Here is a 12,844-nt window from a genome sequence, read left to right on the forward strand (position 1 = left end):
TGACTCAGAGAGTCTCCAGAAGCCCCCAAGCACATGGGTGGGGCTAGATCTCAGGCCGGGCTGGAGCCACCAGGAGAAACACAGGCTGAGATCTGGAGTCAGTGGCCATCTCTCTGACTGAATGATTTAGGAACATCTGCAGTGCCTGAGGAGCGAGGCGAAATGCCCCCAGAATACCCGTATCGGAGGCCTGGTTGTGCAGGGGGTTGGCGGGCAGGAATGGGTTATTGGTAGAGATGGAGCCAGCTCAGAATACAGTGGCCACAGTGGTTGAGAGCAGCTGAGCCGCACCTCAGCAGCACCTGCCTGGATCCAAATCCTGCTTCTCAATAGCTGCGCAACCTAAGAAGTTACTTAACCTCTCTGTGCCTTCGTTTCTTCGCATAGAACTGGGGGACCATAACAGCGCCTACCCCATAGGGCTGCTATGAGGTCTGCCTAGAGCGGGGGTACTGAGTGGTGCCGGCACGGCGTGAGTGCTCAGCATAGGGGAGCGAGTGCTCCCACGCTGTCCTCCTTGCAGGCTCTAGAAGTCCTCCTGGACGTGCTCGCTGTGCCCTCATGTTGGGTGATCTCCACGACTGGGTGTCTGGGGTCCCCTGCTGCCTGGGCACGTGCTGGCTCTCGAGGCGGCATACTCACAGCGTCTGGATGGCCTGCAGGGGGGCAAAGAGCCCCTTGCTGATGGTCTGCAGCTTGTTGTCGTATAGGGAGAGCAGGTTGAGGTTCTGCAGGTCCTGGAACGTGTTCACCCGCAGGCAGTTGATCTTGTTGGCGTTGAGGAGGCTGCAAGCAGAAGGGAGGCTGGTGACCCACCGACCCTGGGCACTACCCGAGGGCCAAGGGCTGCATCTGTAGGCAATGGCTACAGAGCTCCGGGCGCTCTCCTCCATGCTGCTGAGCAGACGGGAGAGGGACTTGCATTCCTGTGGCCACAGAAGACGCCTGGGCACTCGCACTCCTGGTCACCACAACACTGCCACAAACTGCCATCGCCTGGAGCCTTCCCTTGAGCCCGTTCCCTGGGGGAGGACCTGCATGGCACCCCATCTGCTTCACTTTCTGCTTGAGAATGCAGCAATTCCAGGAATCACACACAAAAAATCATCTGGCACAACTGTTTCCAAGCGCTAGTTGACTAAGGGCCATTTTGATTTAGATGAGTCCTTAGAGTTCTTTCGGATCACCAATGCCACTGGAAACCTGATGAAAATGGCAGGTCATCCTCCCAGAAAAAATACTCATGGGTAGGCATGCATGCATGCATATACTCATTCACTCACTCACTCACTCACTCATTCATTCATTCTCTCTCTCTCTCTCTCTCTCACGCATGCACGCACGGAGCCCTGTGTGATCCGATCTCTGCCCCTTTACCCTCTCTTCCACTCCACCCCACTCACAACCCTTCGGTTCCTGAAAAACTCCATGTGCGTTTAGGCCCAGGTCCTTGGAACACTCTCCTTCCCTCTTCCATAAGGTGGTTCCTTCTCCCCGTCTGCGTCTCAGCTCGAACGTCACCTCCTCAGGGAGGCCTGCCCTGACCACCGCACCTGTGGTATGCCCACACCTCCCGTTACGGTCTCTCATAGTCCCCTCTTTATTTTCTTTGTAGCCTTTTTCTCGATTTGTGATTATAGGGTATTTGTTTTCTTGTTTACCATTTGCCTCCTGCCCAAGACTGCAAGCTCTCTGAAGGCACAAATGACATTTACTTTCTTCCTCCCTTTATTCTTAGTGCTTAGCACAAACATCGATTAAGACATACACCCAAGTCCATCTGTAACTTCAGGGGGCCGTACCCTCCCTCATCCCCCAGGGCCGCTTTCCTTTCCACGTGGAACCCATTCTGCTATGGCTTTAGTTCTTCAGATCCCTCCCCACCATGAGAAAGCATCACAGGAAGGCGTCTTTTGGGGCGGGGAACTCTGGGTCACCATGGATAAAGCCGTGAGCATTAGAGTTTTCCAGATGGAGTGGGAAGGCCAAGGGGCTTTGGGTCCCCTTACGATGCACTTCTCCTTTATGGTCCTAGACGGACGAGCTGTGCCCTCGAAACCAGCTTAGAATCACTTCTTACCCCCTCTTGAATGGAAGTGGGGAAGGGGGAGCTAAGCTAACCAGCTAACACGTTGAACTTTTAAAATTTCTATTTCTAAGGCTGGCTCCGAGCTTTCAGTGATCCATGAGATTTGTAGTGGGCTGGCTTGTCCCCGGGGGCTCTCGATGCCGGTTCCAGGGGGACTTTAGTTGGTAAGGGTGGGGCTGCCCATGGGAGCTAAATCATCCTTGCCACCTGTCCTTGCTGCAGGCCTGTGTGCAGGCAGGCAGCTGTGGCAGTGACAAGAAGAACTGCCTGTTTAATCTGGCTAATAATGGGCATGGTCCCAAGGGTTCACACAGATGTCCTCCCGCCTCGCAGTGGAAAAAAGCTCATGTTGCTAGAACACATCTCGTTTTCCAAAGTGCCTCTCCGACAGCCTGTGAGTCTCGCGATAACCTGAGAAGATGGGCAGAGCCGGCCTCACAGGTTGCATAGGCGAGGAAACCGAGGCTGAGCGTTTGGCGGGTTCGTTTGAGGGCACACGCATTTCCGGGAGCACGCAGGAAGTAGTGACGATACTTCAGGTCTCCAGAGGGTTCAGCTTCTTCCTTAGAAATGCCTCACGCCTTGTCTACCCCTCCTATCTCTACCTCCTCTGCAGCACTTCCCCCAAGAGTTTTCTGTGCTTTGTACAGTACATTTTAGGAATGTACAGGCCACTCCACTGTGGGCACATCAAGAAGGATGCTAGGATGCTATGGAGCAGAGAAGTAAGCGGAAAAGCTAGAGGACCCAACAGGACCAAGCAAGCAAGATTCAAGAATGAATGGACTCCACACGCACGCACACGCACTTACGTGCACACACACGCTTTTTGGTTTGTTTGTTTGAAAAGAAAAATGAGGTATGTGGTGAATGACTTGTTCTAAACCTTGATATTCAGGACCTTCTGAGGCATCACGTAGGCTAAGAAATAGTGAACCTTTCAGTGAAGAGACCAAAAGATAGGTGCCAGTCTGATGGCCCGAGGACAGACTCCTCCCTGGAACATATTGCAACGTCCCAGATGCAAATATGTTCATTCAGCCCTCTCAGTGTTTTAAAAATTGGGAACGAACACACACACACACACACACTTCTATTTTCTCTGGAAAATCTTTCAGAAGCTCTAGTAACGCGTGGTCCCCTGGAGGCAGCTATGGAGTGGCTGTCCCCTTTAGATAGGACATATGCTCTCTGTTTGCCACAGCTCCCCCACCCCCCATTGCTGCCCTTCACTAGCTTATTCTACCTTCCTTGCCTGAGTAGGCATTTAGCTTTGAGATCCGAGGGCAGATTCACAAGCCCAACTGCAGTACTTGGTTCTGAGCAGTGATGGACACTGGTCAGGGAGGATGGCCATAGGGAGGGACGGGTGGCAGCTCTGACTTGCCCTGAAAGGGTACCCGAACGACACACGCTTCCGGCGACCGTCTTCACCCCTGGAACTATGAAGCCTTCGTTTCCTGACCCGGATGCTTTCCGTCCCCTTTTGCTTCTAGGTCTGTCAGCATGGGATGTTATCACAAAGATGTAAGGCATCCGAACCGCCCAGGCTGGCAGGTCTCGGCAAAGACAGCTCGAGGTGCAGCCTGTGTGGAGCAGGGGCGTGAGGAAACAGAGAGGGCAGAGTCCTCGGTCCCTTGTTCTCTCCCAGGATGCTTGGCTCCCCGAGGCAACTCGGAGGTGCAGGGAGAGATAACATGAAGCTGCTTATCCCGGTTTGGATGCTGAGGCCGGCCTCACTGACCCTCGGCACCGGCAAGACCTAACAGCCTGTCCTCTGTCCTTTCTCCTTTGGGAGGAAGGCGGGCAGCCACCCCACTCAGCCCGGCTTCTGTGAATGGATCGCTGAGCCATTTGGTACCTGGACAAGAGCTGGAGGGGAATTCAGAAAACACTCTCTGACGCAGCACAGAGAGAGAAACGGCTGTTTGGGATGGGGTTCGGCAGTTCTGTGAGAAGTCCTGATCTCAGGCCTCGCCCTCGCTCACTGGAAGGGTGGTTTCTCCCCGTTCTGGTCTGTCCTGGTTCGGCCCCCTTTCAGGTGTAACTGCTGCGTGACACAGTCACAACGATGGAGCGCCATCTGTAGGGACCACGTTCTGCGTGCGGCCCTGCGCCAAGCATGTCCCAAAGCACCTTCCACGCAGTTTTCCTTCATCCTCACAGCAGCACTAAGGCTCATTTTGCCTGTGAGGAAGCTGAGGGTCAGGCTGGTGACGGACATAACGAAGGTCACCCAGCAATAACGGAAGCTTCAGCCTGTCTGACGCCAAAGCTCCCCTCTCACCCACTACATAAAACCCATATTCTCTTTTCTTTGCCTGGCGGGAGGTGTTCCTGTCTCTGGGGAGTGGCTATTTTTGCTAGCTTTGGCAGGCACCTGGGCACGCTTCAGGTGGATGGAGGTCTGACTGGGTCTAGAAGACTCTGCTTGCCTCTTGGATGTATAGAGGCATCAGGAGTCCTGCCAGCTCTTAGGAAGGACTTGGCGCTGAGCTGGCAGAGGTGGGCTGCTCACCAAATTGCCATTGGCACAAAGTGGCAGGTTCTTCGCTGAGCGGCTTGCACCTGTGCAAAGCAGGGTTTCAACCTTCAGGGATCATTGAGTAAATGCTGATTTGGGAGCCAGTATGCTTGGCTCAGGCACACCCTGCATTCTCACTGTCCTTTGGGCAGACCAAGGGACATGGATGAAGCGGAGGTGACAGCATCCCTCATGTCAGATGGGATGCTCCAGCTTGCTTCATGTGAGAGGCTGCCTGGTACACAAACTCAAAACTTGGATGCCCCAACTAGATCTCAGCTTCATCTACTGATCTTACTTCATCTACTTCATCTTACTGTTGGATCCAGTGAGTCCGGGGGTTGGGGGCATATTGTGTTTATAAATATTTCCCCAGAAGCAGATCCAAGGAGATCTTTTGGGGCCACCTGCTCCCGGACCCACCTTTCAAAGGAACCTCAAAGGTCATGTCAATAAAAAGAACGGGAGGAGCTGGGATGATCAGGCCACGGGAACAGCTGGGCCCACGGGACCTAACAGGTAGTACGTTAGGTCATATCAAATAGGTAATAAGCGCTATGCTCACCACGTGCCTTACAAATACTAACTCACTGACTCTCCCCACACCATCTGACAGGGGACACCTCTGGCACGCAGAAAGCGTTAAGTACCTTTGACCAAAGTTGCACAACTAGTAAGCGGTAGGCTGAGATTTGGATCTGAGCTATCTTAGTCCAAAGACTTCACCCCCATCATTCTGCCACCCTGCTGCACGGCCTGGCTCTGAGGGACCACGGGAACCACCTGATGCTTACAGGAGGAAGGAGCTCCATTCTGGTAGCCATTCTCATGAACTTAGTAATGCTTCTCTAATGAAACAAAACAAAAAGAGCCACGTTCCCGTCAGAGGAAATTAAGGAGAGCAGCACGTCCGAGAGCGGGAGAACACATACACCGCACGCCGCCTTCTAAATCTGTTTCCCAGGGTTAGCTCTGCGAGGCACTCTGCGCCCTCCCCGCCCCCCCCACCTTCTTGGAGCACTTTCGGCTTCCACATATGTTCTATGTCAAGAGGTATTAGCATTCAGCCCACTGACTAACCAACATAACGATGCCGCCGAGAGAGAATCCTTTCCAGGAGCTGCTGCCTTCAGGAAAAGCAAGGCAGGAAACAAGCCACTGGGAACCACAGAGCTGGAGCTTGGGGGCGGGGTGGTAAAATACCCCAAGTCTAGGCTAAGGAGGGCCCTTGTGACTCAGCCTTCTGCTAGGGCGCGGGGCCTGGCCGGGCCAGGAAAGTGCCAGGGGCTCTTCTCACTTGTCGCGGCTTGCAGCTTCGTTCGTCCAGGAATGTGGGGAGATGGACCGCACGAGGGAAATGAGGTCCGCCCTGATCAGTGAAAAGAACCCAGCACGCTGAGTCTTCCTAAAGACGCCAGCGGGCAGAAGACCACTCAGGCCCCCTTTTTAGCTACTATCCTTGGCCACATCCCTTCAGTGACAACTCCCCCGAGGCTCACAGGCCTGTGCTGCAAGGCTTGGAAAACACAAACATCTGGAGTCAGGTTTAATGATAAATTGCATTAAAATCACCTTGGCAACTCCAGCGGTTCGCATGTTGATTCAGTGTCCCAGAGCTATCATTCCGGGCGGTATTTATATTCTGCACACCTGCCACGGGTCTGTGGAGGAGAGCGGTCTTCCTCCTCCAGCTGCGGTGGCGTTTGTCTGGAAATGCCACGAGCACATTCCCAACTGCAGAGCACAAGGTCTTCCCGAAAAACTGGTGCTGACCAAGAGTGCAGCAGCCCCGTCCCGCACAAAGAGTGCGGGAAAAGACCGTGGGACAGAAAGGCGGGCCCGGAGGCTTCACGCAGCCCCCTGTCCCCAACGCAAGGCTGGGGAGTCACTTTCCACGTCATAAACACTCAGATGCAGATACACAGAAGGGAAAAGATGGAACCAACTACCGCGTGGCAGAATCCTTCCCTTCAGTAGGAGCAGTATTTTTACAGAATAGGTTAAGAGGCTCTTTGTTATTAAAAAAAAGTTCTCTGTGTGTCCCTGGCACTATTTAGCACTATTTAGCACCATTATGCACTGGTATAAACTATTAGCGGGGACGCCGATTAGGGGAGCTCTTCTGAACCCCTGATCAAGCTGTAGGACAGAGTCAGACTGTCCTCGTTAATGTGTCTTCCTCTTTAAAAAATCCTCTAGACTGAACCCTCTGCCCTCCAGAATTTCTTTATCTATTATTTGTAATAAGAACAATTCTCCTGCCTTAGAATAAACATGCTCTCATCCTTCCCCTATGAAATATGGGGGACTGATTTTGACCTTCAGCGATCTACTGAGGCTGGACATGGGGACGAACCTGGGACACGTGGTGCCACGAGGTCAAGGAACTCTACCCCGCCCAGAGGCTTCTCTGTGCTTGCGAATGGGTGTCCTGGGCCACGTCCTGTTAAACAGTCACCACGGGACACAGGCGGAACCTTCCTAGTCCCAGCTAGGGGCAAGGTGGCTGGCTGTTCGCTTCTCCCAATAATGACTGCGCTGCTGGCCTACGGTTGTGGGTTGTCATGGTGACTCCCGATGCAAGGGAAACTACAAATGCAGCAAGGCCATCGGGTGGCCTGTCTGAAAAACAGGACCCCCTTCAGCTCCATAGGCGCTAGGAACAGGGTCAAGCCCCTGGCCTTTCCTGAGGCAACCAGCAGGGAGCTGAGGTTCTGAGACCAGAGACGGGGAGCCAATGCCTGCCATCAGGAGATCAAGTGGCCTCATCTCGTGTGACCTGGCTTGCCCCCTCCATCTCCCAACAGCTAGTCGCGTGGTCACTTGTCTGTCTATGGCAACCTGATTCACTCGGTGACCAAGAACGGAAGGATCCAGAACTGAGGTCTCCTCGGGGGCTTTCCCTGGGAAGTCCGGGTGCACTGGAGAAGGCAGAACCCCTCTCTCAGAAGGTCCCGCCAGGTACGTCTGCTCCGCTGCTGGAGAGAATTCTCGTCACTCACTGAACCCCGTTTTTAAACACGAGCGGCTCCTTGATTGCTGTCTTGCAGGGCTCAGGGCGAGCATAAGGGGCGATGACAATGGCCCAGGGAAGTGCCATGGGGACTGAGGCCGACCGGAGGAGCTGATGTGCAGTCACCCGCGGCACCTCCTCCTCAGCCCGAGTCAGCAGGGAATTCTTGTTCTGTGCTATGCAAACGCAGCTCGGCAGATCTGCCCGTGCCAGGGTCTGAGGCAGAAGTCTCTAGCACGGACTCCGGGATCAGAGTGCCTGCGCTCCGGTGCTCACTCGCTTACATGCTGAGTGACAACGGCCAAGTTCCTTAACCCTCCAGTGCCTCAGTCTCTCCATCTGTGAAATGGGCCTTTCGACAATGCCTTCCTGTTAGCAGTGTCGTAAAGATGAGGGGAGATGGTGCGTATGAAATTGCTTAGCAGCGGTTCTGGAACATATTAAGTATTCATAAATGTCAGCTGCTATTATTAGCTGCAGTAGTAATACCGGTGGAACAGCTGGTGGGGGAAAGCGAGCTGTGGGGAGTGGCGTCCTGCTCACTGCCCCGTGACCGCCATGTTGCTTGGCAAACTCCAAGGTCTTCAAATGGTCTTGTTTGTCTGCCTTCCAAGAAAATCACGCGACAGGTGCCTGGGCTGTCATAACTTATTCCAGTCCCAAGACAGCCTGGTTGGTTTCAGACCTCCCGGAGCAGGCTTACCATCGACCGTGGCCAGCCTTTACGTGAAAGCTCCCCCCTCAAATGACTGCCTGCCCTATCCCAGTGACTTCCGCAAGCATGCCACGCGATCGGGGAGCACTAAGTGAATGCCTTCGCCCGGGGGAGCTGTGACAGCACAGCTTGCAGCTGCCCGTCAAAGCTGAGCACTTTTCTTGCTTTGGGGAGGACTGAGCTCTGAGTGACAAGGCGAGGGGTCTGGGGGCACCCCGGCTGGCTGTGCACCCAGGATCACCATCTCCACAGATGTTCCAGGAGCCTAGGAGCCTGGGTGGGCAGGAAAATGGAGGGGAGCAAGAGCACTCGCCCTAAGTTTCCAGTGAGGAAGGGATGGATGGAGGCTGGGAGAAGAGGGCGGGTCACTCCTTCGGCCATCCGGCCACTTCTGTCTCTGGCATGTGGAGCGTGCGCCGGTGGTATGTCCTAACTTGGATTCTGAGATGTCTCCAGTTCTCAGCGGTTTAGGAGGGGTGGTGTCTCTAAACACACTTCCTGTCCAAATGGGGCCCTGACTCTCTTCCCGGCAGCCTGTTTGAGGGAAGCTGACAGACTACCTTGCATCCCTCATAAATAAGGGTCTTTGCTAATAACGCATAGATGTGTGTTTATACAATGAATGTCTGCAGGCACTGCACGTATTTAAGTACGAGGAGGCATATTAGCTATTTTCGAACATTGGAAGACTATGAGAATAGCCTTTTCCGGGTTTCCCAGAAGCCATTACTGAGGTTTAGTATAAGAAAGAGCTTCCTAACCTTGTAACTACGAAGTGATGACTTACCCCAGAAACCATCAACAAACGGGCAATAGAAGATTTGTCAGAGGGAGGGGCTTCTGGACCAGCCAGGTGGAAGGCTGTGCTTGGAGCCCCGAAGTTCCTAAGATTGTGACTTAAACTAAAGGAGGTGACTCTTATGAGGCTGACACCCGGAGGACATGGCTTAGGGGGTCATTCCCAGACTGTTGAAGCTTGTCCATGTAGACCCATTTGCCGCAGCCTCCGAGACACTCCAAAGCCTGAGATATTCTGCTTTTTAGTATGGGCCATCTGTCAAATGAGCATGTCAAGAAAGTGACCCGGGAGGGCTGGGCACATACCAGGCTGGACAAGTTTGACGGGATGGCAGAAAAGTCTGCAGAAACTAGGAAGTGGGAGCGGGCAGGACAACTGACCACAACATGGTGGCACCATGGCAAGTGCCAGAAAGGAAATATCCAAGGTCACTGTGTGGTGGAGCCAGCATGGCTGTATGATGCCCCAATAATCTGAGTGACACAGAGAGAAATAAAAACAAACCTCTCGCAAAAAGCCTTCGAGTCAAAAGAAAGAAAATTACCCAGACTACCAGGGTATTCTAATCAGAGCCTTCTTATCAGAGCGCCTCTGGTCTGACATGGAGAAATCCAATCTTTGGCGGGCTGAATGCTAAATTCGATCTAATCAGGACCTGCTTTCCAAATACTCAACGAGAAGTCAAAACACTTGTTGGTCCTTTCTGGAACCCGAGCCTGCCTGAGTTGTGTCAACTCTTGGTCTTGAGAGGCGGGGGGCGAGGTGCTTTCTCTTTACTCCCAGCTACTCAATTCCATCTGCTTAAAATGGTGATATTAAACTAATATCACCTCCCCGGCTCATGCAAAGTCCTGTTGTTAACTCGTGACTGCTTTCAGCTCAGAGCTGGGGTACTGGGTTACATTTCCTTATTTAGAAGGAAATGCATCGATCCTGTCTTTACCACGTGCCATGCACTGTGCTAGGCGTTTTGATGCATGTTATCTCTCTCTTTTGTGCACGCAAGGGCATTTTCCTCTCCACACCAAACACAGATTGTAAGAGGACTTTGTAAAAGGATATTCACCCCAGCCTAGTGGAACAGAATACCCCCAAAGCTACCTCAAGGCTGATGCTATTGTTTCTCTTCTTTCAAGGGATTAATGGCTACAGTTCACTAGCCTTATGGTGGCCATTATAACCTACAGTTTCTTTGCTACTAGCAAAGAACACCATCTGTGAAACACCCAGCTCCCTGCAGAGCCCCGGTGTGTCATCCTAACAAATAGCTTCAAAGGCCCACTGAGGGCTGGGACCTTTGAACATGAACATGTCCACAGAAGACCGAGACAGACATGGAGACGGAGGTGGCGAAGATGCAGAAAAGAAGGCACAGAGTTTTCTTTTCCTTGATCCCAGCTTCATAGAAACGAGCCTGACTACTGCTCTGATGGGTGTGCCGTCTGGAAACTAGCTGGGCTTCTCATCGTGACATGATTCACATGACTGTGTCATCCAAGGAGAACCTGTCCAGGCTGAGCCTGAAGGACACGGGACGGGTAGGGAGTAAAGATGTGAGGAGGGGAGGGCTGGAGGAAAAGTCTCACTTGTTCTCTCTCAAAGAGTCTTGGGTACCACGATGTGAGGGAGGTGTAATCGCCTACCCTCCTCTCTCCATCCCTGCTCTTGGCCTCTCATCCTTCTGGAGACCCCGCTTGACTACCTGGTCTGCAAGCTCACATGCAGCTCCACTCAGCTGCACATGGGAGCAGGGAGGTCCCTGGCTTTCTCACTGCCTGTGACTTGGAGTTAATTTTACACGCACACACACACACTCATCTGGACTCCGATGCACACCTCTGTGAATATACATTTTGTGCTATTCAGAGGGCTGGGAGCCCTCTGAGCCACAGGACCATGCAGGCTCCATTCATTTCTACATCCTTTTTGCTGTGTGACTGACGGCGAGTTTTCTGAGACTTGGTATTCTCCATTGCTCACAAGATTTTCAAGATCAAGTCCTAATATCAATAGGAATCGTGACGCAGACCCGCAGCAAACATGGACACGTATGTACACACATGTACACTCCCACATCCACGGTATATGCGTGCAGATGCCACAGCTGCCTACTCACGAACCAGAGCTAATTCTCCCCCATCGTAAGATCTTAAAATATAGGATGAGCTAAATTCCTTTCCTTGCCTCTCCACATCAGAGTTCAATTATCTTCTTCAAACATTTAAGCTCAAATGACTGGAATGAAATAAATGCAAATAAATAATCCCAGAGCTTAAAATTCACGGCAACAAATCTTCCTTTAAATTAAATAAACACTTCCCACTCAGCCATATCTTACCCAGATAGAGTCATACTGGTGACTGATTACGCTTCTCTGTAATTACTTCACCTCCACTCCCACGCTTCCTCAAGGTCACATGCCTGCAAGATGCTGCCCCTCGGAGGATTCAATTCTGGCTTAATTTCCAGCCCCGACACCTATGGTTAGTGCTCACGCCTGAGCCAGGCTCCTGAGCTGTCTCATTCCATTGTGTTCACACTGACCTTGGCCTCCCTCAGCCAACTCCTGGCTCTCCTTCTACCAAAAAGAGGTGATGAAGGTGAGGGGTGAGCAGCTCAGATTTTTTTCTCTCCTTTTGGGGTGTGTAAAGTCAAAGAAGTACTCTGCAGAGCATGGCTCAAAGTTTGCAGGAAAGAGCCCGCAACCAGTCCCAGGGACACAAACAGTGACAAAGTTCCTACTCACAGCAGCTGCAGGGACACCAGCCCGTCGAATAGCCCCTTGGCAATCTCAGTGATCTTGTTCCCATAGAGCACCCTGGAAAAGAGCAAAGACAGCGGTCACTGTACATGCGAGGCCGCTGGGACCCACTTGTGCAGGAGCCGTCACCTCGGCCAGATCCAGGGAGACGGACCCTCAGAGTGTCCCCTTTCCTGGTCCACCTCATCCCATCTCCTCGCCAGTGAGGCAGCAGGCAAGAGCCACCAGGGGCCGGAGCGGGGAGAGCAGGCTGTCTGGGAGGCGAGGAGAAATGGCCTCCATCCTGTTTCACTCTTGGGCACCCCAGCTCAATAAATAATCCTCAGTAGGAAGCAGCAGTCCCTGTGTGGTGTCTCCCTGAGCGGCTCATATGACTCACACCCCAGCAATAAATAAGACGTGTGGGCAGCTGGCTGGCCCCGCGCCTTCCCGTCTTCAGTGGGTATTGATCAGGCTGAGCCCGGCCTACAGAATGTTTCCTTTGAACACCCCATTGTGTCCTAGGAATTCCTAAGCTGTGTCCTTTCATCATCTATGTAGACAGGCCTTTGGGTATCAGGGTCCCATCCAGATGGCTCAGGGACTGCTGAGTCAAGGGCTGGCTCTCGGGGGCGGGGAACAAGGAGCCACTACCTCGGAGGAATGGCAGCTGCTACACTCCAGCCCCTTTTCCAGGAGCTCCAGGAACCAAGAAACTCCGAGTTCTTCTAACCCTCTCTTTCGGCCTGCAGCGTCCCTCGCTGGAGACCCCCTGGGTCTCCTATCTGTGAGCTGGTCTCTGCTGACTGTGAAGCGTGGAGAAGAAGCCTGCTGGGTCTGCCTTTCCAGCCGGTGCCCAGGGGCCCTGCTGGCACTGAAGACACTCTGGCCCCTTTTTGCTGTCACCCATGGCACAGACTTTGCCATTTCTTGGGTCCAGCCTTCCCTGAGATGGAGGGAACTG

At 53.0% G+C, this 12,844-nt stretch overlaps 1 protein-coding gene across 2 annotated transcripts in view; it reads right to left on the reverse strand.

Annotated features, from left to right (window-relative positions):
• SLIT3 (slit guidance ligand 3) overlaps positions 1-12,844 on the reverse strand; it is a 538,957-nt gene that overhangs the window by 76,753 nt on the left and 449,360 nt on the right. For both annotated transcript variants that reach the window (XM_039877365.1, XM_039877366.1), the window contains exons 12-13: positions 11,887-11,958; positions 643-786 (exon numbers count right to left, since the gene is read on the reverse strand). In XM_039877365.1, the coding sequence (XP_039733299.1) occupies positions 643-786; positions 11,887-11,958 (216 nt within the window). The remainder of the gene's footprint in view (positions 1-642; positions 787-11,886; positions 11,959-12,844) is intronic.

This window comes from Pteropus medius, unplaced genomic scaffold (genome assembly GCF_902729225.1).
Source record: "Pteropus medius unplaced genomic scaffold, Ma_sr-lr_union100, whole genome shotgun sequence".
NCBI lineage: Eukaryota > Metazoa > Chordata > Mammalia > Chiroptera > Pteropodidae > Pteropus > Pteropus medius.